The sequence below is a fragment of the Mastigoproctus giganteus genome, chromosome 2 (genome assembly GCF_048544385.1).
Source record: "Mastigoproctus giganteus isolate SK-2022 chromosome 2, ASM4854438v1, whole genome shotgun sequence".
In the NCBI taxonomy this organism is placed as follows: domain Eukaryota; kingdom Metazoa; phylum Arthropoda; class Arachnida; order Uropygi; family Thelyphonidae; genus Mastigoproctus; species Mastigoproctus giganteus.
Window position 1 is genome coordinate 220,509,702 of NC_143576.1, and position 24,959 is coordinate 220,534,660.

A 24,959-nucleotide genomic window follows, 5' to 3' on the forward strand; every position below is an offset into this window, starting at 1 on the left:
AGTATTGACACATCTAGTATCGTGGATGAACTGGGAAGGGAGAAGAAACTGTTGATGAGGTCAGAGATAAACAAATTCTGTTTTTTTTTTTTGAGCTTGGTTTACTTTCTTAGTCACTTTTATGCTCTTTCTTTTCTGGCGATCTAGAAAAGAAAGGATGAAATTGTAAAACAAAATAATCTAGTTAATGTTAAGTTTCTTTTAGCTTCCCAACCTTCATGCTCCTTTGTGACAGCATAGTGGTTTTGTTGTTTAAAAGACTCTTCATTTGGAGAGCTATAGTTAATCAATTTCAGGTAGAGGGCACAGCAGTAATTTTTTTCCTATGAGTTTATTCCAGGTTTTTCAGCCTTTACCACATGTAGATTGGCCTGAACACATACAGGCATAATATATACAGCCCAGTATGGCTTTAGCTGCTAGCATGACTATATAAATAATAAAAATAACCAATCCTTGACTTATCCATAATATAACCAATAATTTTCACAGATTTCAATTTAAAAAAAAGTATAATGTTGAGTTTCAAAACAAATGCTAGAACATGTGCTTTAGCCACCCAGCCTCTGTTTGTGACTCAGGTCCAGATTTGTTAACTTAGCTTCTCTCTCTCTCTCTCTCTCTCTCTCTCTCTCTCTCTCTCTCTCTATGCATTTCCTGAAAATTACAGCTTACAGAAGTGAAAGCACAGTGTGAACATGTAAACTAAAAGTTTCTTCTCGTTTTCCAACCTTAAACTTATCTACAGCAGTTTTTTTACATTATTTTTCTTTTCTGGTGATCTAGAAAGAAAAAGAATGAAAATTGTAAACTAAAATAGTTAATGTGCTGAATGTATCAAGACCTCGTCCTGCTTACTAAATTTATTCTATAAGCATAGCAATGTTAAAAGTTTGCAATTTTGGTGTAGAATTCTCATATACCAAATTTTTACAGAGTTATCCGATTTTGGTATTCACTAAATTATTTTGTACTCCAAATTTGTTTCATTGAATTATTGCATATAGTGAAATGATCCCAGAGTTTCTGTCAACTTATCTCTCAAATGTATAGAGAAATACAGGGCATAAAACAATAAAAATGTCAAATATTTATAGAAATACTAAAACTTTCTGGTAAAATATATATTTTTATAATAAATGAGAGTGTTTCTTTGGAAACAAATTTTTGTAGAAGAACTTTGTTAAACTTGGATTTATCATTTTTAGCCATGAAGCCTACTTTTCAGAAACATCCTTTAGAGTCGGAATTCTATGCAGCAGAAGGTGGAAATATTACTATTCCTTGTCTTCCTGAGGCAGCTCCCTTTCCTGAGTTTACATGGAAGCGTGATGAATTTGTGTTAAGTTCAAGTAATAGAATTCAAGTCCGTCCAAATGGTTTTTTGTATGTGGATCCCGTGAAAAGAGAAGATGAAGGGTTTTATACTTGCATAGCCAAAAATCAGTATGGGTCTGACCAAAGTAGGGGATTACTACTTGTTTTAAGTATGTTTATTTTATTGTATATAAATAAATATACTTTCATTATCAAAGCAGAAATATTGTTTATTGATATTTATATAATTTTTTTTTCCAGATCAAATTTAAAATCCTTTTATAAGAGGATATTGAGAAGTAACCCCTCTCCCCATAACCAGTTACCAGTGTGCTTTTCTTGTGAGTGGTTAGTCATTAGCTTTATCTCTGCTAGAGATTTTGTGCTGCTGAAGAACATTGGCCAGCACCATTTGGGAAGGAGCTTTGCTGATAATTAGCCAGATTGTTCATTCAGATGTATATTTCAGTATCTTGCAAGAAAAGAGTTTTTCATAATTTTTTCTATTAAAAAGAATTGATAAATTAACTAGTTGAGGATAGTTTGGAAGGAGATAGTGAATAGAAGGCTAATAGTCCAGAAGGACTGATTTGTACTAGTATAGTGACCTCTAAGTTTAATGGATTTGTACAGTGGTGACAGTGATAACTTAATATAATCTTGAAGGATATATCAAAGTAATTCTGAAGATTGTGAAAATAACCCTACAAAACCTCTTAAGTTATGAATTGGATGGTTACTTTTTAATGATGGAGAAAGTGCAAGTGTTAGTGAATTTTATCAAAGAAAAATCTCCATTCTTGCATCATTATTCATTACTATTTTAGTCTTTAAACAAGAGGTTACATTTTGTTAATGAATTGAATAAAACTTCAGAAATCACCATAAAACTAATTTGTCTTTTAAAAAATGAACAATTTATTACATTTTTTTTTTAATGAAATTACCTTTTTCTAACTTTAACCACTAGACCAATATGGTATGCCACTGGAGTACTGAAAGGAGTTAGTTGAACATTTGCATAATTAGGAGATTGGAGGAGAGAGCATCATTCTCCTTAGTGCCTTAAGCCTGTTGAATTGGAACATGTTTGCTATAGAACTAAAGAACTGTATTTTGAAGCCAAGTAATTTTCAGATATTAGAATTAATGTGTGATACCACAAAGTACTGTAATATTCATGTCCTCTCTATCTTGTAAGCTCTTTTGAGTATATTTATTTTTATTTATTATAATTCAAAAAATTTTGAACTCTTGAATAGAAATGCAACCCAACCTCAGTTCTTAATCACAGGTATAGTTAGTATTCAGAACTGGAAATGGGTTTAACATTTGACACTGCAAAAAGTTCCAGAACATACAGTAGTGCTCAAAAAAGTTGCATCAACTCATTTTTAGGTTCTTATATACTGGCAGCTAATCTTTTAGAAATAGCTGAAAGAACATGAGTAATAACAATACATGTATGAAAATATTAATTGCAAAAATAATTTACTTTTATGATTTGTTTGTAAATATACAATGATATAAGTACTTTTCTACAAAATAACAGTATGTTACTTATGGTTCATATAATCACAAAACTTCTATGAAAACAATGATTTTTTTTCATTACTTATTATTATTATTTTTTCATACTAGGATGACAGCTATATAACTAAAAAACAACAGAATGCAACTTTCATTGGTTCTGAATGTGTTCCTGGAAAATCTCCTGGTACCAAACACGGATTAATGTCTCCTGCAGATCTCTAAGTGTTTTTGGTTTCTTTTGCATTACTTGAAACACCCATTTTTTTTTTCAAACAATTTTCAATTGCATTTGGGTCTGAACTGTTCCCAGGCCATGTTATTGTGCAAACTTCAACCATTTTTGCACCTGCAAGCAGTAAAGACAACAAAATAAATTACATTTATTTAAACAAGAGAGTGGTGACATTTTATAAATTTAAAACTTTTGCTAATTTTACGTAGTACATACGGTTTTGGCTCTATGACATAGAGCAGAGTCATTCTGAAAAATGCAATTGCCAACATCCCCATGATGATCTCTAATTGTGGGAAGTAATTTTGCCTCAAGAATATTCTTGTATATCTCAGCATTCACTGTATACTTCACAAATTCAAGACAACCAACTCCTCTATATGAAATACATCCCCATATTATTTGAGATGCAGAATGTTTCGCTGTGGAGATGATACAGCCAGGACGAAATTCTTCTCTTCTTCATCTAAGGCTTCTGGCCGTCCAAACCATGCAAGTTGAATTTTGATTCATCAGAGTAAATAACACATTTCCATTGATTCTCACACCAACTAGCATGCTCTTTTGCCCACTTTCATTTTTCATATTTTTGTGTCATTTTTCATTTTTTGTGTCAAAAGTCACTTTTTTCTTGAGCGATGTGCTACTAATCCCAGTGAGAAAAGGCGTTTACATACTCTAGTAGTACTTGTCTTTACTCCACTATCCTTCTCCCCTATGCTGTTTTGAGATCTGTCGATGAAGGTCTTCTGTTTTGGACATACAGACGGACCAGAAATCTGTTCTGCACTGCAGAAGATATTTGTGGACATCCACTTCCTTTCTTTCTGTTTAGATTGACAGTTTTTGATAATTTTTGTAATAAACATGCCATTGTTGACTGATTACATCAAATCCTTTTAGCTATTTCAACCATAGAATATCCCGCTGCATTCAGCACTGCAGCAACACTTTTCCTACATGGTGTTAATTTAGCCATTGCAGTAGCCCAGAATACTAGACTTGTGGCATGTACACTATTTATTCTGCCACTAGGGTGATGCAATCATGTATGGCGCATGACATCATCTAAGAGAGGTTGCTAGAGATTAGGGTTTGTTGGTTTTTAAAAACCAGTTTTTTTGGATAAATTTGTAAAATTCGAAAACCGGTTTTTAAATTTAAAAAACCGGTTTTAGATACTAGAATTAATATGTAAAAATTAATTAATTATTTAATTAAAAATGTTAACATTTTGACTTAATCACTTCGGGCACAAGCATATTGTAGTAAAACTAATCTTCATGAGTCAAGCGAATGTTTGACATGCAAATCCACAAATGCATTCTATTATGCTATTCTGTGTGGCATCACACAGACTGACTGATGACATCAGCTGTGTTGCTCATGTGCACCCCACCAGACCAGACCAGTTTAGTCCTGTGTGCTACCCATACTACGCAGTACACAACGTGCCGCGACAGCTCTGTTCACTTGAGTTTGATCACAAGCAGGAATAGGAAATTTATGTTATTGCTTGTTATTATTCTTGTTTTAGTTAGTTAAAACAAAAACAACAGAAGTAAATATATTAATGTCTATTCTAATAATATAAAATTCTTTCATTATTAAATATTAATGTCATTGATAAAAATATTTAATGTTTCATTTGATTTTTAGACCAAAATGAATGTTGCAAATAAATCGGAGGTTTGGGATAATTTCAAAAAGGTTGGAAAAGACGGCATGCTGCGATCATTGTAATAAATGTTGAGCTGCAAAGGATCATCTACAAGCAATCTCCATAATCATCTGAAAGCAGTTCATAAAATAATAATCGACAAGAAAACAGAAATGATTGACAAGCAAGAAACACCTGGACCCTCCTCCTGTCCATAAAAACAAGCCAGTATTTTTCATTTCGTAAAAAGGAGCAGTTTAGAAGAAATTATAGCAAAACTTGCTGACTGGATGGATTGTCCATTAATAGCATTACAACAAGTTCATTCATACGAGAGTCTTTTCAACAACGGGGATATTCATTACCAAAAAACAACACTCGAGTAATGGATCTCATTCATATGCTTTATGAATGCCAAACGTGAAACTATAAATGAATTGGATTGTATTAAGAAAAATGGGAAAAAATTTTCTAACTTTAGATGAGTGGACTGGCAAAAGAAATCGCTGATATTTGAATATCAACGTACACCATTTTGCAGAAGAATTTAATTTGGGCTTAGTTCCAATAGCTAGTTCCTGCGATGCTAAGAAAACATTAGAATTCGTTTCTGAGAGGCTACAAATTTTTTACTTGGATCTAGCAACCGACATAGTTTCAGCAACAAATGATGGTGCCACTGTTATGAAAACATTTGGCCAGTTATCACCTATAATTAATCAACTATGCTATTCACACACCATACACTTAGCAGTTACTGATGTGTTGTATAAAAATAAAGAAATTGCTGAAACCGATGTATATGTTACAAGTGAGGAATCAGAAGATGATGTAGTGTGAAGACTATGGCGAGGATTTTTTAAATTCTCTTGATCTAGATAACAACTGTGGATTCCCTATGTTGTCTGACAATTACAAATAATCAATTTCCCAAATTTGAAAAATTTGCAAATTTTTTAGAAAATCTCCCGTAAGAGATAGCATCCTTCAGAATTATGTAAAACAAGAAAAAGGAAAGGAATTAAGTCTGATTCTTGACTGCCAAATGAGATGGAATAGTTTAGAGGCCATGATTGAAAGATTTATGGCATTAAAAGAATGTGTTGTTTTAGCTTTGAATGATATTGGTGCTTCTCATATGTGGAATGAAGCTCAATATCCTAAAATCATGGAGCTTCTTAAAGTGTTGGGACCAGTACAACTAGCAGCTGAGACCTTTGGGCTGCGAGATGCCAATTTATTAACAAGTGAAGGCATATTTGAATTTCTGTTAAATGAACTAAAAAATTTGAAGACTGAAATTAGTTCCAAATTATTAAATGCTTTAGAAGTACGAATTCAAAAAAGAAGACAAGTTGGATTGATAACCCTTTTGCTACATTTGCAAAATCCACAAAACATTTCAACAAAGAAATCTAGTGTACTTCCGCTAGTTTCAAAACTCGTTATTATCTGGAAAAATATTGTCTAGAATATATCCAAATTCTTGTATGGAAACAGATTCCGATGATGAATATATTGGAGACTCAGAAACCATTAATCATTGCAATGCTCTAAAAGAAGCCATGGAAAAATCAATTCATAGGTTTCTTGAGGAACCTGAAGAAATAATATTAAATCCGAAGACACTGAAGGCCGAATTTTCAGTATTTGAGGCAACCAATAAAAGAACAAAGAATTTAGATTTATTATTTGATGCCCTCAAAATGATAAAACCAAGTTCAGTAGCCAGTGAGAGAGTATTTTCTATTTCAGGCAATTTTGTATCTAGAATAAGAACAAGATTAAGTAATCGTTCAGAGGACATTTTATGTTTTTTGAAATCATATTTCCTGAAGAAAAATACTGAATGAAATAAAAATTTATAATTTATATTTTGTACGAATTTTAGTTATTTTTTTTATTTGGTTTTGTATGGAGTATATTTTATTTTGTTATATTTTTGTAATTCCATAAATATTAAATAAACCAAATAAATAAAAAAAAAACTGAAATAACTAAAATCCATATGGATTTTAGTTTTTTTTATTTATTTGGTTTTGTTTAGAGTGTTTTATTTTGTTATATTTTTAGCACCCCTGGTCCAACTGTTCCATAAGTATTAAATAAACTGAAAAATTAAAATAAGTATAAACATTTTTTTACTGTTTTAATTATATATATACATATACAGGGTGTCTTAAAAATATTGGTACAAACGTTTAGGGGAAGTAGGTAACATCTAAAGGAATGTGAATCGCATAGGAACCCATAACCGGAAATGTCACGGGAAAGTAGTAGCAGAGGCACAAGAAGCAGAAATGACACAAGACAGTAATCAGTGGCAAACATTTTATTTGACATAATATTAACAATGGAGTACGAGATGGATGCATTTCATGATGTTACAACAGATGCTCGAAGGTTCCACCATGAGACACGATGCATGTGTGACACTGACGCAACATGAATTGGCGGACATGGTTGAACACACCTGGAGTTTCTTTGACAGTAGCAGCAGCACAGACGAGTCTCGCCACGAGATCCATTTCCGTCTCCACAGGTGATTCATACACGATAGATTTGAGGGGCCCCCCCCCCACAGAAAGAAATCAAGGCTCGATAAATCAGGTGAGCCGGGCAACTGGTCCACCCCAGCCAATCCATTGACGCCCAAAATGCCTGTTCAAATGGTCACGAACACACCTTCCATAATGGGCAGGTACTCCGTCATGTTGAAACCAAATGTTGTCTCACATTTGCTGGAACATCGTCAAGTAACCCTGGTAGAACTTGTTCAAGAAAGATCCGATATTTAGTGGAGTTCATGCAGGATGGTAACAGGTATGGGCCGACTAAGCAGACACCGACCATACCTGCCCACACATTTATTGCGAAGCAGTGTTGTTCTGCATGGGGGTGCACACTGTGTGGGTTGTCGTGAACCCACACATGAGCATTGTGCTGATTGAATAAGCCTTCCTGAGTGAAATAAGCCTCATTCAAGAACAAAACATTGAAATTTTCCCTCTCGCAAACTGATGAATAGCGTGCCGTCTACCGACTTACGGTGACGTTTCCGGTTATGGGTTCCTATGCGATTCACATTCCTATAGATGTTACCTACCTCCCCTAAATGTTTGTTCCAATATTTTTGAGACACCCTGTGTGTATATATATATATATATATATATATATATATATATATATATGTATATATATATATATGAAATATGAAAACAAAGATGTGGAAAAACAGGAAAAATAAGGAAAAACAGTACGTGTACCTGAATGCGCAAAGCAGCAAAACAGGATACATGTATATAAATAATATAAAATAAAAATATATAAAAATAAAATAAAAATATAGATGGAGAAGTTATTAAACACAAAATGCCGAGCCTAGTTGAAGAAAAAAGAGAAAAAGAATGTTAAGATCCTATAAAAAAAAAAAAAAAAAAATTAATTATTAAGTAGAATTAAATCCGAATTAATGCCGAATTAACAGGCCAATTATATGTACAAAAGCTGAAAGAAAAAGAGGGGAGGGTGATAGAGATAAAAATTATAAAATAAAAATTATAAAATAAAAATTAAAAATTGGTACATAGATCAGGTATTTCATCAGGGGGCTACACCTGATCATGTACCAAACACTGTGTTTCTATGCAAACTCATGTTGATGGAGAAGCTGAAGAAATAAAAAGGAAATAAAAAATATAAAATTTTTTTTTTTTTTTTTTTTTTTTTTATAAAAATTTTTTATAGCTCCAGAAACATGAGTGAGGTAGCCCCAACGCAGTGTATTTAGATTAATAAATTAATAAATTATTAATTTATTAATCTAAATACACTGCGTTGGGGCTACCTCACTCATGTTTCTGGAGCTATAAAAAATTTTTATAAAAAAAAAAAAAAAAAAATTTTATATTTTTTATTTCCTTTTTATTTCCTTTTCATTTCTTCAGCTTCTCCATCAACATGAGTTTGCATAGAAACACAGTGTTTGGTACATGATCAGGTGTAGCCCCCTGATGAAATACCTGATCTATGTACCAATTTTTAATTTTTATTTTATAATTTTTATCTCTATCACCCTCCCCTCTTTTTCTTTCAGCTTTTGTACATATAATTGGCCTGTTAATTCGGCATTAATTCGGATTTAATTCTACTTAATAATTAATTTTTTTTTTTTTTTTTTATAGGATCTTAACATTCTTTTTCTCTTTTTTCTTCAACTAGGCTCGGCATTTTGTGTTTAATAACTTCTCCATCTATATTTTTATTTTATTTTTATATATTTTTATTTTATATTATATATATATATTTGTAAAATTCGAAAACCAGTTTAACCGGTTTTTTTCAAAAGTCAGTTTTTGTATAAACCCTACTAGAGATGGATGATGCAGTAGTGTAATGTTATTACAAATCATATATGATTCTTCTTCTTTTGATGCCGTCTCCTATTGGAGGTTGGCGATCACTACACTGTACTTCTTTCTGTCTTGGGCAAGATAAAAAAGATCCTCAGCTGATCTCTCAGTCCAGTTGCAGACCTAGCTACATTTGCCAACTACCCAGCTTCATATAAGGTTCTAACGTTCCATGTTCTGCTTTTTCCTAATGAAAGTTTTTGCCACACAGGAATTCTTAGCACCCCTGTCCCATTTAAAGGATGCCTGGGACTCAGGGCCATCTCCGTCATTGTTAGTAGCCATGGTGATTATTCTTGGGAAGCGTAGTGCAGTAGTAGTAGTAGTAGTAGTAGTAGTGGCACATGATGCAAGAAAGCAAGTGTAGGAGCTTATGCAGCATCAGCCAAAAAAAAAAAAAAAAAAAAAAATCATCACGCCATTCCCTCCAAATGCCTGTCCAGTTCCTCCTTAAATTTATTTAACCTATCAACTTCCACAACGACAGATGGAAGTTTGTTCCAGCAATTAACCACCCGCTGGCTAAAGGCAAATTTCCGCACATCTATTCTACATCTGTCCTTTCTTAATTTGAACTTATGTCCCCGTAGGTTCGTAATCTGAACAAGTGGAAGGATCCCATCAGAATTCAGCGTGCTCAACCCATTCAAGGCCTTATAGACCTCAATCAGATCACCGCGCAGGTGCCTAGTCTCCAGCCACTGCAATTTGCAGAACTTAAGCCTCTCTTGGTAAGAGAATCCCTTCATTCCCCTCACCAATCGTGTTGCTCTTCTCTGTACACGCTCAAGCAAATCTACATCCTTCCTAAAATGAGGCCTCCAGACCTGTACGCAGTACTCAAGGCGTGGCCTGACCATTGCCTTATACAGAGGGACAATCACCTCCTTTTCCCTGCTAGCAAAATTCCTATATATCATTGACAAAACCCCATGACCTGCCCTAGCAGCCTGTCTGCATTGCTCAGAAAACTTCATATCTGACTGCACAATTACTCCCAGGTCTTTTTCATTTTCTACCACCTTAAGTGTAGTACCACACAGTTGGTACGTTTCTCTGGGGTTACTTCTACCCATATGCAGTACTTTGCATTTGTCAAGGTTGAACTTCAGTTGCCACTTCTTAGCCCATCTGCCCAAATTATCTAGATCCTGTTGCAGTAGCACACTGCCATTACTGTCATTAACAACCCTGCCAACCTTTGTGTCATCTGCAAACTTCGACATTAAGCCTGATATACCTTCATCAATATCATTGATAAATACACAAAACAACAGTGGACCCAACACCGAACCCTGTGGGACTCCACTAATAACATTAGTCCATGAAGAGCAGCACCCATTGATTACCACCCTCTGTCTTCTCCCACTTAACCATCCTTTTATCCATTGTAGCAACTTACCCTTAATACCATTCTGCTCCAATTTGTACAGTAGTCTTCCATGCGCAACAGTGTCAAAAGCTTTCCTGAAATCCAAGTATATGATATCAAAATTATTTTTCGCATCCAGTTCCTTTGTGACCACATCATAATAACCAATCAAATTTGTCAGACAAGACTTTCCCTTAACAAACCCATGCTGTGTTTGAATTATTGCTGCAGTCTTGTCTAGATGATCCTGCAATGCATCTTTAACCAGTGACTCCATTATTTTACCCGGAACAGAAGTTAAACTAACTGGTCTGTAATTACTCGTGTCACCCTTCGATCCACCTTTGTGAATTGGGGACACATTTGCACATCTCCAGTCCGTGGGAACCTCCCCTGAGTCCAAGGATGCTCTCATAATTATGGCTAAGGGTTTGCTTAGTTGCTTTGCCGCCTCCTTTAAAATAACTGGATAGATCCCATCCACCCCAGGTGCCTTTCTTATGTTTAACTTCAACAATTTCTCCTCCACTTTGCTCTCAGTTATTACAAAATCATTAAGCACACTGCTACAATTTGATAACCTTCTTCCATTTTCAAACTGTAATAATTCCTCATGTGTGAATGTAGATGCAAAATACTCATTCAGTTTGTTTGCTATCTGAGCAGGATCATCAACAGTCGAACCATCGATGTCAAGTGGACCAATCATATTCATCCCCTTCCTTTTAGAGTTTATATAAGTAAAGAAATCCTTGCTGTTTTTCTTAGCATCCTTTGCCAAAGATTTCTCGTAATCCGCCTTCGCCTGCCGAACCTCCTTTGTGACCTGATTACAGGCTTATATCTGCCACAGGCTTCTGCGTCACCTGATAATTTATATGCATCCCATGCATTTTTCTTCTCTGTCACGAGTCTCATTAGTTCATTTGATAACCATTTAGGCCTAAACCTTGAACGATATTTCTTAATCGGTATATAAAGTCTAGTAGCTTCCACGATTAATTCCTTGAATGCTTCCCACTTAGAATTTACTGTTGGTAACATCGTCAGTTGATCCCACTGTACAGAATTTAAAAACTGTCTGAGACCACTGTACTCCCCTTTACGGAAGCAAAAACCCTTTCCTTTACCCCTGACGGTAGTTACCTCTTTGAGTAGTTTCCCCTTGCTTTCTGCACTGCAGTAATTCAGCTGTATCCTTTGGTTCGACTACACCTGAAGTAATCCGAAAACGAGCCAGAATGAAGTCCAAAATATATATACATAAATATTATTCAATTATAGTTGTGGAAGGATGTTACTTGGTTGTTATTCATTAAGAATTATTAATATGCATAATTAACCACTCTTTTACCACGTGGAGTTTTTAATATATATTTTATTACGCATAGTCTAAACTGATATTTACAGTAGTCTGACATTTCAGGTGTCTTGCCAATACCCATCATCGGACCGTTCTGTTTGGGAATAGAGATAAAATTAAAAATGTGAAGGTTAGGTTACTAATTAGATTTACATTGAGCAGCTCTAAATTACAATCAATTTTTTTAACAAAGCATCAGTTATAAGATGTATTAACAATTGGTCATTTCTAATTTTCAATAATGCCAGTGAGTAGATAAATAAGTCTAAGTTATGTTAACAAAATGAGCATCTCTAAGATTACAGTTATGACATAAAGGAGCAATTCTATGTTACTATTACACAATTATTTGAGCAGAACTTGGTTACACCGAGCAATTTTTTAAGTTACTTTACTTTTAGCTTATTTTATAAGATGAATTAAGACAAACAAAACAAATCTTACCTGCTGACCACCCTCAGACCTGAAGAGAAATGGGAAAGAGGATCAGCCAGCAGTGCCTTTTATAGGCCAGGGATAATGGCTAATTATAAGAATCCCTGGCCTATAAAAGGCACTGCTGCCTGATCCTCTTTCCAATTTCTCTTCAGGTCTGAGGGTGGTCAGCAGGTAAGATTTGTTTTGTTTGTCTTAATTCATCTTATAAAATAAGCTAAAAGTAAAGTAACTTAAAAAATTGCTCGGTGTAACCAAGTTCTGCTCATATAATTGTGTAATAGTAACATAGAATTGCTCCTTTGTGTCGTAACTGTAATCTTAGAGATGCTCATTTTGTGTTATCATAACTTAGAATTATTTATCTACTCACTGGCATTATTGAAAATTAGAAATGACCAATTGTTAATATATCTTATAACTGATTCTTTGTTAAAAAAATTGATTGTAAATTAGAGCTGCTCAATGTAAATCTAATTAGTAACATAACCTTCACCTTTTTAATTTTATCTCTGTTCCCAAACAGAACGGTCTGATGATGGGTATCGGCAAGACACACGAAACGTCACACACTATTGTATATATTAGTTTAGGCTATGCTTAATAAAATATATATTAAAAACTCCACGTGGTAAAAGAGTGGTTAATTATATATATTAATAATTATTATTCAATTAGTTTTGCATTATTTAATTTTTTTAATCTTCAGTGAGGTGGCACTATTATCCCTCTTCCTCTCTCAATCTCTAGCTAATAATGTCCAATATATTAATGATTTTTGAAATTTCTGGATAAAATGTTAAATATTTATGCTATGCTGTAACATAAGCTCTAAGGGGCTTAGAGGGGAACAGGTATCCTGTGTGTTATCAGACACTCAGCCTAAAACACTGATGGATCCAATATCTCTCTGTTACAGAAGATTTAGGAGAAGTCCGGTTGGCCTGCCTCCCTAAAATCCACTCATGCACACCTTCTCGATGGTAAGCCCTGTTACGTCACTTAGGTGGCAACGAACGTGTAGAGTGGTTCTCTTCAAGACGCCTGGTCAGCGTGAAGAGGAAAAGACCAAACCCTCCAGCAATGAGAGCACAACAATACAAATGGCCCTCAGTCCCCAGCAACTTTCACTCTCCCTCTTACGGCAGCGAGAGGATCAGAGTGGAAGCAGAGGGTGCTAAGAATCTCTGGGTACGACCAGGCTGCCATGCACGGAAATTGAACTTGGCCTGTTATAACGTACGATCACTCATCGGTGAAGACAGGATATTAGAGCTGGAAAAGGAATTAGAAAATGTGAATTGGAATATCATCGGTTTGGCTGAAACAAGAAGAAGAAATGAATCACTTATAAGTTTATCAAGTGGAAATCTGCTGTACACCAATGGAAACAGTGAAAGGAGTGAAGGCGGAGTTGGGTTTCTGGTCCATAAAGATTTTAAAAACAACATTTTGGAATTCAAAAGTACATCACCAAGGGTGTCAAGACTAATACTCAAGATTTCTAAGAGGTACAAGCTAAAGATTATAATGATTTATGCACCAACGTCGAGCCATGATGATGAAGAGGTTGAAGAAATGTACACTGAAATTGAGAGTCTTCTAGATGAGCAGAAAACCCACTACACTATTATTATGGGGGACTTCAATGCTAAGGTTGGAAAAAGGCAAAACAGTGCAGAAAGAGGAACTATAGGAAATTTTGGAATTGGTGAAAGAAATAAAAGAGGTGAAAGACTTGTGGAATTTGCAGAATCTCAAGGAATGTCAGTAATGAACACTTTTTTCAAGAAAAGGGTGAACAGAAAGTGGACATGGAAGAGTCCAAATGGATTAACAACTAATGAAATCGACTTAATCCTCACTAACAGAAGATATATTGTGACTGATGTTACCGTCCTGAATAAGGTAAATGTTGGAAGTGATCACAGAATGGTAAGATGTACACTTGATATAGATGTAGGAAAGGAAAGGAAAAAACTGACTCGAGTAAATAATACAAAGGTCTTTGAGATAACAGAAGAGGAGAAAAAGCAGTATGTACTGGAACTTGAGAACAAGTTTGAGCTTCTGCAGACTGCTCAGGACCAAGATATCGACGAGGAATATTACAACTTTTTGAAAGTGATAAAGCCCAAGAAAACCTATAGGGAAACAGAAATCCAAAGAAGAAAAAATTAGTCAAGAAACACTTGCCATGATGAACCAAAGACGACAAATGAAGAGCAAGAAAAACACTGACAGGGAGAAAATTGAGTATACTGAGTTATGCAAAGCCATTAGAAAGAGACTCAGAGAGGACATAAGAAGATTTAACACAAGAAAAGTAGAACAAGCATTAAGGGAAAACAAAGGATTTAAATCAGCAGCCATGAGCAGTAATACAGAAAGACAAATGATACTGAAACTGAAGAATAGCGATGGTGTACTTATAAACAGCAGAGAAGGCATAATTCAAATAGCAGAAGACTACTATAGAGAATTATACAATGAGCGAGGGAATGATACCAGCAGTTGGGAAGATGGATTGCAAAGTAGCAACACATACGACATACCCAATATTCTTCCTGATGAGGTAGAACATGCATTGAAGAAAATGAAGAATCGGAAAGCCCCGGGGGAAGATGAAGTTACTGTAGAATTGTTAAAATTGGGAGGAAGAGACATAACACAAAAACTGGCAAGACTCTTCACAAAGTGCATTAGAAAAGGTGTGATGCCTAAGCAGTGGAATAATGCAATCATAGTTTTGCTGCATAAAAAAGGAGATAAATCAGAAATTGGAAATTATAGACCAATTAGCTTGTTATCCCACATCTACAAGTTGTTCACTAGGGTCATTACTAACAGATTAGCAAGAATACTTGATGAGAATCAACCGAAAGAGCAAGCTGGCTTTAGGACAGGATTCTCAACTATGGATCACCTTCACGTAATATCACAGCTAATGGAAAAAGCAAATGAATATAAAACACCATTATGCCTGGCATTTGTGGATTATGAAAAGGCATTTGACTCCATACAGCATAAGGCAATTTCGGGCACTGGAAAGACAAGGCATAGATATTCCATATATTATGATTTTGAAGAAAATATATGAGAGTGCTACATCCTTTATTAGACTAGACAAAGACAGTAGCAAATTTAAAATCGAGAAAGGAGTTCGACAAGGAGACACAATATCTCCGAAGCTGTTTACTGCTGCCCTTGAGGAAGCTTTCAGAAGATTAGACTGGTCGCAGAAAGGAGTCAATGTGAACGGAGAGTACCTAAACCATTTACGATTTGCAGATGACATTGTGGTCATAAGCCACGATCCCAAAGAATTAGAGGAAAATCTTAATCAGTTATGCACAGTTAGTAAGGATTTTGGACTAAAGATGAATATGGCTAAAACAAAAGTAATGATGAACAAGTATGCCACGGAAAGGGAAATAATGATTGAAGGAGCAGTAATTGAAAAGGTGGAGTCATATACTTATCTGGGACAAGTTATTAGCTGTAATAATGATAAATGGCTGGAAGTCAAGAGAAGAATAAATTTTGGATGGATAGCATTCAGGAAATATAGTCACATACTGAAGAGCAATATCCCAGTTTGTCTGAAACGTAAAATAATGAATCAATGTATACTCCCCACCATGACTTATGGAAGTGAAACTTGGGCACTCACCAAAAGAATGGAAGAGAAGCTAAGAACTACACAGCGAAGAATGGAACGAATTATATTGGGAATCAGACTGTTAGATAAGAAGAGAAACACATGGATTAGGTAGCAAACTCAAGTAAAGGACATTCTTATCAAAACTAAAGAACTAAAATGGTCTTGGGCAGGACACATAGCTCGAAGACATGATGACAGATGGACTAAGAAAATAACAGAATGGTACCCAAGAGGAGCTAGAAGAAAACCTGGAAGACAAAGGCGGAGATGGATAGATGAAATTCATGAGTTTTTGAGTAGTAAATGGATGGCCAGTGCTCAAAACAGAAGGAACTGGAAAGTTGCTGGAGAGGCCTTCATCCTGCAGTGGATTGAAAATGGCTGATGATGATGGTGTAACATAAGCAAACAATCAGCTGACCATAAGAACTAAGAATGTTCCAACTGTCAACATATATATGATATATTGCTAAATTTCACAGAAATTTGGTGAATTTTGCAAGTGATGTAATTTTTTTTGAGCACCACTGTAAATACATAACATATGAGTGATTTAAATAAAACAGTCTTTTGAAATAAGCAGATTAGAGATATTCTTAATTTTACTTACTCTTCAGCTATTTAAGTTCCTGGGCTGGTTTTTTGATAAAAATTGTGATTTTGTTGATGGGTTTTTTTTTAAATTGATTTGTCTTCATGTTAACATTTATTAAATCATCTAACATGAGTTGTACTGAATAAATTAAACAGTGACAGGGTATATTTCTAGTCTTGTAGCAGTGTGGTAAAAATTCCTGATTCATTATTGGAAAATCAGGAATTTTTCTAATTCAGTACTAATCAATTAGTACCATCCCCCTTCCCCCCATACTTCCCTTCAACCCATGCACGGTACTAAGTACTATAGGTTTTGATACCTTTCGTGTTTGGGGTTTTCATAAAAAAAAAAAAAAAAAATTTTGTGTTGCAAATACACAGTAACAATCACATACAGTCTAGGAAATATGTAAAACACAAAGTGGTGTTTGGAAATTACTAATTCAATTTTTTTTTTTTTTTTTTTTTAATTTGTTAAATTGATTTGGATTCACTGTATTTCTCAGACTATTGTAAATATTTTTTTTTGCAGTTAATGATTCTAATTCAATTTAATCAGTAAAAATTGTTGTTAATTTCACAGTTTAGAAAACTCACAAACTACTCGCCACCTAAACATTGTGTTTAGGAGGTGAGTAGTTTGATTAAGCAAGAGTACTGAAACATCATATTTCAGTACGACTCTTAACTAGTTTTAAAACTGCTTCAGAATTTAACTACTGGTTCTTGTAAATCAAGAATCAACTGACACCTGCATTTACTAGCATCAGCACTTACGTTAACATCAGGATTTTATTTTAGTTTAGTATGTATTAACTTGTATTTATTGATATGGTTGGAAAGGAGAGAGTGTCTTAGTTTTTTGTGTGGAATCCACTCAGTATAAAAAATGCTATTATTTTTACTATTGAAATCATCCAAAATTTATCCTTTCCTTTAACTTTTCTGTAGCAGAGTAATCTAGCTTTAAGAAACTGTAAATATTCTATAATAGAGCAGTCAAACACAAGGGTACACAAATACTTGTGATTATGACCTTGGTTCAAGCCTGCATGACTACTAAATACAGTGATGCTCTTGTATATCTTTCTATTTTGTGAACTGCTCTGACCTTATGTGGTTGTCCTGGAATATATAAACAAAAAAATTATTATTATTACAGTGTAACTTCATAAATCTGGGATCCTTGGGACTGAGCGGATGCTGGATTTTTGAAAATTCTGGTTTATTGAAGGTCATTCTTATAGTCTAAGTATTCACAGGCATTTTATTAAATTATTTTAGATAATAGAGTGACTCTGATATCTACATCGATGAGCCAAAACATTATGACCAGCGAGTTGTTATGCAAATCGAAGCAACTGCAGGTGAACTACGGCACCTGCACAGGTTGGGACACTGTATAAAAAGCACCTGATACTGAGCTCTGTTAATCATGTTACTCTTGTTCTTCAGATGGGAAAGGCAGTGGACTTAAGCAAGTTTGACAAAGGCCAAATTGTAATGGCCAGACGACTGGGTCAGAGCATATCCAAAATGACACAGCTGGTGAGATGCTCTCACCGTCAGCTGTAGTTAGTACCTACCGAAAGTGATCCGAGGAAGGAAAACCCATGAACCTCTGGCGAGGTGTTGGATGACCACGGCTCATCGTTGCTTGAGGTGAGCAAAGGCTCTCCCGGGTGGTACGTGGCAACAGAAGGCGACTGTGGCACAACTCACCAGTAATCAGAATGCTGGTGACGGGAGTAATGTGTCACAACACACAGTATGTCGAACCCTGCTGAAAAGTGGGCTGCATAGCCACAGGTCGCTCCGAGTGCCATGCTGAGTACCAACAAAAGCATGTACAATGGGCACGCGAGCTGCACCTTGAGTGATTGGAAGAAGTTTGTCTGGTCCGATGAATCACGTTTCCTGTTGCACCACGTGGATGGCCAGGTACGTGTGCAATGTTTACCTGGGAAAGTGATGGATGCACCGTGGGACAAAAACAAGCTGGCGGCAGTGGTGTCATGGTTTGGGCGATGTTCTGCTTGGATACCCTGGGTTCAGTCATCCATGTGCCGGGCACTCTGACGTCTACCACCTACCTAAACATCATTGCTGACCAGGTACCCTTTCATGGCAACAGTCTTCCCCTCTGGTGGTGCCATCTTTCAGCAGGATAATGTGCCATGCCACTTCGCCCGGATTGTTTGAGATTGGTTCGCAGAACATGAGGAAGACTTTCAGGTATTGCCCTGGCCTTAAAACTCCCCAGACATCGATCCCATTGAGCACCTTTGGTTTGTGTTGGAACAGCAACTCCGATCTGTGGCGTCTCAACCACAGATCTTACAGGAGTTAAAGGATCTGGTGGTTACATGTTGGTACCAGATACCACAAGACACATTTAGAAATCTTGTAGCGTCCATGCCTCGCCGGGTACGAGCTGTTTTGGCAGCATGTGGAGGACCAACATCATATTAGGTAGGTGGTCATAATATTTTGACCCAATTGTGTATAATCTTAATAGAAATATAGTAACTAGCATTAAGCGAAAACATTAACCTGTGATGCTGGATTGGTCCATTAGGTAATGTACTTACTGAAGAAACAAAGGTTGCAGGTTCAAATACTGCCACCAGTCAGTGTGTTGCAATTGTCTAGTATTTTTTAATGAGATATAAATTGTGCAATGCAGTACTAGCAATCAAATCACCCTAATAACTGGTGCATTATAGCCAAAGTAGCTTATGCACCATCAAACCTCCATATCAACAACAACAACCCTAATAACTAAATACATATAATGTGAATTAGTACTGAATGTCTCACAAAATGTTGTGTTGCAAATACACAGTAACAATGACGTACAATCTATCTAGGAAATATGTAAAACAGAAAGAAAGTGGTGTTTGGAAATTATCAATGGAACATAATGTATGGCCCCTGCAGGTTATTTTTTATTTTTTTTAATAGCCATTGTATGGTCAATTATACTTGGAGAAATGCCAGATTTTTTGAGGTTTTTCTGTATATGCACATATGGAAACATATATTTACTTACTTAACTGCATGTATAGTTGCAAACCATACAAACCAAATTGTTTAATATTCAGTACATAACTGTAATTTTTTATAGGTCAGCCACGCTTAATACAACCTCCATTACCTAGAATTCAAGCTTTAGTTAATGAATCTCTGCAGCTGAAATGTGAAGCTCACATTAGTGAGGCATTAGATCTTGCTTATATATGGCTTCAGAATGGACTTCGTATTGATTTCAACAAGCAGCCACAGTTCTCAGTTGTAAGTAAACGACTATATCCATTGTGGTCACTAGTTTATAAATAATTTCACATAGTATTTGAAATAACACGCATAATGGAGTAGTGTGCTAAGCTTATATTAGATCTGTTTTTAAATCCTTTCCTGAATGGGTTTATGGATCATTATGGATTGGGGTGAGTGTTTTTTTTTTTTGATGAATTTGGAAGTTAGTAAAAATTTGAAAACTGTGCGCTTAAATGCCTTTAAATATTAATTTTTTTTTCATATGTTGGCTTTATGGTCAAACATTTGAGTGATATTATTGTGATAAATCAAAATTTTGTAAAGAAAAATTTTTTAAATATTAAAAAAATTGTAAAAATAAATAAATTGGTCCTTACCTATTATTGTTTTTATTTATTAATATAGTTCACCCTATATATGAATTAATTGATATTGTTTCATCAACTTTGGGATCGGATTTCCAGGAATTTCATCAAAATTCCTGGAAATTGTTTTGAAACTTGTTAAAAGGGCTGTGCCGTGCCCTCTTGTACCATATTTTGAAACTGTCTTAAATATAACAAGTTAGTTAATATACAGGGTGTTTCAAAAATGATGGTCAATAATTTATAGGTGAAAAGTACAAACTAAAATAAGCAAAAAAGTCCCAGTGAACATCAGGCTGCAAATGAACCGTTTTTGAGACAATGCACATTTTCTGTTAAGATCCACCACTGACTATGGGAGCACTCTGGGAGAGTAGTCTGTATTGCTGAGACCTTGCACACGCTGGATATGGTAGGTGTACAGTAATTGGCAATGTAAAATTTGCCACACACTGCTATGACTCAGTATATACTCTTGCAGAGCAACCCTTCTTGTTGAAATTTCTGGATTTTGTTCTATTCTTTCTAACACCCTTTCCTCAACATCAGGTGTTATGCTTCTGGGCCTACCTGCTCGTACTCCTTGTGTGAAGTGCCCATGTTCTCTAAGACGATGTGCACCTGTTGGGCTGCCTTTGGCAGGAAAATGCTTCTTGGTACAAACATGTAGCCTCGAGTGCACTGGCATTGGCTTTACCCTACATGAAGTGCATGTCCACATACTCTTCATTGCTGTAACCTCTTTCCTTGTTGACTGTCCTTTGACAAGTACTAGTATGCCTGTTACGTCTCAGAGCATTGAGAGAGGGGAAAGGGAGAGAATGAACATAACCTAACCTAAACAAACAAGTCAGTTGTGGAGCTCAACTCTGTACAGTTCACCCCTTGTCAGTGATGGATCCCAACTAGAAATGTGCAATATCTCGAAAACGATTCACTTAAAGATTCACGTTTGCTAGGCTTTTTTTGCATATTGTAGTCTGTACAGTTCACCTTTAAATTATTGATCATCACTTTTGAAACACCCTGTATGTACTGTGTTACATTTCAGGTGTGTTAGTAAATAGTAATAATTCATTACAATAACAACAACAAAAAAAAAAAAAAGAAAGAGAGCAAAGGCAATGTCTTTTATCCATGAACCAAGAAAATTTCTTTTCTTCATATCTGCCACATTGCCTATTCATTTCTCCAACCAGCTCTTGGCAACATATGTAATATCCATTGCTTCTACTACAATATACAGTCTATATGATGTGCATAAAAAATAAATAATTGCTGGAATTTTATTAGTCCATTTGGCTAAGGTAAAGAAAGCCAATGCGAGAACCACGGGAAACTTTTAGCGGTCAGAAGTGTTTCCTGGTACCACAGCTTCTCCCTGCATTCTCGGTTAACAGATGGTGCTTGTTATTGGTAATGGTAGTAGAAATCAATAATGATGTATTGATTAGTTTTTTTCTTATTATTAAAAGCAGATTATTGGAGTTCATGAGTGGGCTGAAATTTACTTATGGGTACACCTCCAGACTGCCTCAGTCTTAGGGTGTTTATCCCCCTTCCCGCTATTTTAACCCAATACAAAAATGGCTTCTATAGACTGTGCATGTTATTGGTAGTTGCAGTATAAGTCGTTTTCCTATCGGGTTGAAACAGCGGTAAGGGGGAATAAAGACCCTAAGACTGAGGTAGTCTGGAGGGTGTGCCCGTAAGTAAATTTCAGTCATGAACGCATTACACTGATGAACTCCAATGAGAAAATTTAATAATTTTTTTTGCTTTTAAAAGTAAGAAAAAAACTAATCAATACATCGTTATTGACTATCACTACCAATAACATGCACCATCTGTTTACCGAGACAGCAGGAAGTTGTGATACCGGGAAACATAACATGTTTGACTGCTAAAAGTTTTCCGTGGTTCTCGTGTTGACTTTCTTTACCTTCGCCATCCAATTTTAATTAAATTTGGAAAAGTTTAACAAATCTTTCTGAAAGATTTAAATATAAAACGTCATGAAAATTCATCCACTGAAAGACTGTGGACAGACAGAAAAATAAATAGTAGGAGTCCAGTTTTAATGAAATTTGGGGATGTTCAACAAATCATTGTAAAAGAGCAAAATATAAAATTTCATGAAAACCCATCCGCTGAGAGCCATTATTATGTGAGGACGGATAATAATTGCTATTGCCAGATTTCTGTGGGTCTGATATTAATAAAATTTAGGATCACTTGACAAGTCTTTTTAAAAGGCTTAAATATAAAATTTCATCAAAGTATGTTCCCTGTGAATCAAGTTGTTACATTCAGATGGATGGCTGACGGATGGACAGATAGCAGGAAGATAATAGGTACATTATGCCTATGTGCTAACATGCCTAAAAATGGCTACTATTACTTGTAAATGCATTTATTAAATTACAGCATATCTTTTTTTTTTTTTATGGAGTTGTGCAAATTTTGTGTCAGACTGAAGAAATGGAGATTGAATATATTAAATATGCCTATAAAGCCTGGTTGATCATTTGCATTCATCATGACGATGTGTCCTCACACCACCATGTCAGTTTCATTCTTTGACCACTCTCCCTGAGATTTCTTGTTTCCAAAATTGAAATTCAAACTCAGAAGAAAAATATCTCATAATACCTTGAAGTTTTAGCAAAAATTACAAGAGATATAGCATTGTGAAAACAATTGTGCCATTTCCTATGGTAGTAGAATTGCTTGGTTCAGGGTTAAATCTCAGGGTACGAAAGGGATGCAAGATTAGAAAGGTAAACAAATCTTTTAATACATTCACAACTTTTGGTAGCACCTGATATAAATAAAATAATAATAAATAAAAATTCTTAAAGTAGGAAATAGCTTCAGTCAGTTCATAGCAATTGAGCCAACTAAGTTTGAAAGGAGGAACACTACTCTGAGTGACATTTGAAGTTAAAAAAAAAAAAAAATATATATATATATATATTAATTATTGAATGGTAGTTGCCACTGTGTAAAGTGAAATTTGAATAATAGCACAAATTATATAAACAAAACTGAAATATGAGTGATTAAAATAAAGTAAGCAAGAATAGGTAGCAGCAATCCCAGATTAACATACCAACTGTATGTTACTACACTCAGGATAGTGGAGAATGAAAAAGACCTGGAAGTAATTGTGCAGTCAGATATGAAGTTCTCTAACCAGTGCAAACAGGTTGCCAGGACAACTCATGGGGTTTTGTTAATGATATACAGGAATTTTGCTAGCAGAGATAAGATGATTATCCCATTGTATTAAGGCAATGGTTAGGCCACATCTTGAATACTGCATACAGGTTTAGAGGCCTAATTTTAGGAATTATGTAGATCTGCTGGAAGGGTAACGAGATTGAAGAGAACTAAAAGGTGGTTTTATCAGTTCTGCAAATTGCAGTATATGGAGACTAGGCACCTGTGAGATGATCTGATTGAGGTGATTAAGGCTTTGAATGGATTGAGCAAGCTCAATGCTAATGGTGTTCTTCCTCTTGCTCATACTAAATTCAAATTGTGGAAGGATGGTTGCAAGATATATATGCAGAGATTTTTCTTCAGCCAGCAAATGGTTAATTGTTGAAACAAACTTCCATCTGTTGTTGTTGAAGTTGGTGTTTTAACAAATTCAAAGAAGAACTAGAAAAATTGAGTGGATGAACAGGTGATGTGGGGTGGTTTTATTTTATTTTTTTTCTGGTGCTTTATAAGCTTCCTTTCTTGCATCAAATGCCATCAGTAATACTGAATCCTGTATTATGTTTGCTGCTAAGTGCATTGATTTGTATTTTGGAGGCACTTCATCACAAACTGCCTAAAAGTGCACTGTGCACTTTAAATAAAGAGCACCACTAATGGAGAAGTTTATTGCCATCTATTTAAAATATAACCCATTCTCCATACAACAGTTTTAGCTGTTTTGGGGCCTCATAAAAATGAAGTAAAATAAAATAAAAAAGAAGAATGATTCAGTGAATTAAGTAGGCCAAATTTTGTTTTTATCTCCATTTCTCAAAACATAGTTTATAATGTTCTAGGTTTACATTTATAAAATGTAGTTAATAAAAATTATGAACTTACAGGGAGATAGTCCAGGCTATCTTTATATCCGTAACATCACACTTGCCGAAGCAGGAATATATAGCTGCATTGTGAAGACATCAGTTGGAAGAATAAAAGGTTATACTGAAGTAATCGTGATAGGTAATGAGAAAGTATTTTTTCAAATTATCAATGTGTAAAATTGCCGAATTGATGTTTCTGAAACGTTTGTTAGAAATAGCAAAACTGTAATTGCAATTTATTCATGCAGTGCTATTGAAATGCATAAGATTATCTCAGATATATATATTTTTCTTTATATATATATATATATATGAAACGAACGTCTCTACTATTTTTCGTTTTTATTTATTTAAAATACTCTTTTTTCCTTCCCCATCCTCAATTTAATACCTCACCCTTATACCATTTGCTTGTTCCAAATTTATTTTTAAAATACACTGATTTCTTATCTATAAAAATTAAATTCTACACATATTTATACAGCAGGCCCCCCATTATAACGCGGTTCGCTTTATGCTCTTCTTATATTATAACCCCTATCTGACTATGACGCTGTCACAGATCACTATATAACGCTCTTTTACAGATTGCATTTTTGGCATATTTAATGAAATCGTTTCATTTGATGGAGTCGATAG

The 24,959-nt window shown here is 35.0% G+C and overlaps 1 protein-coding gene across 1 annotated transcript in view; it reads left to right on the plus strand.

Moving 5' to 3' along the window:
- Window positions 1-24,959, plus strand: part of Cont (Contactin) — a 268,473-nt gene that overhangs the window by 156,969 nt on the left and 86,545 nt on the right. The window contains exons 13-15 of the mRNA XM_090390177.1: window positions 1,209-1,487; window positions 19,713-19,879; window positions 24,339-24,459. Coding sequence (XP_090246303.1) covers window positions 1,209-1,487; window positions 19,713-19,879; window positions 24,339-24,459 — 567 coding nt within the window. The remainder of the gene's footprint in view (window positions 1-1,208; window positions 1,488-19,712; window positions 19,880-24,338; window positions 24,460-24,959) is intronic.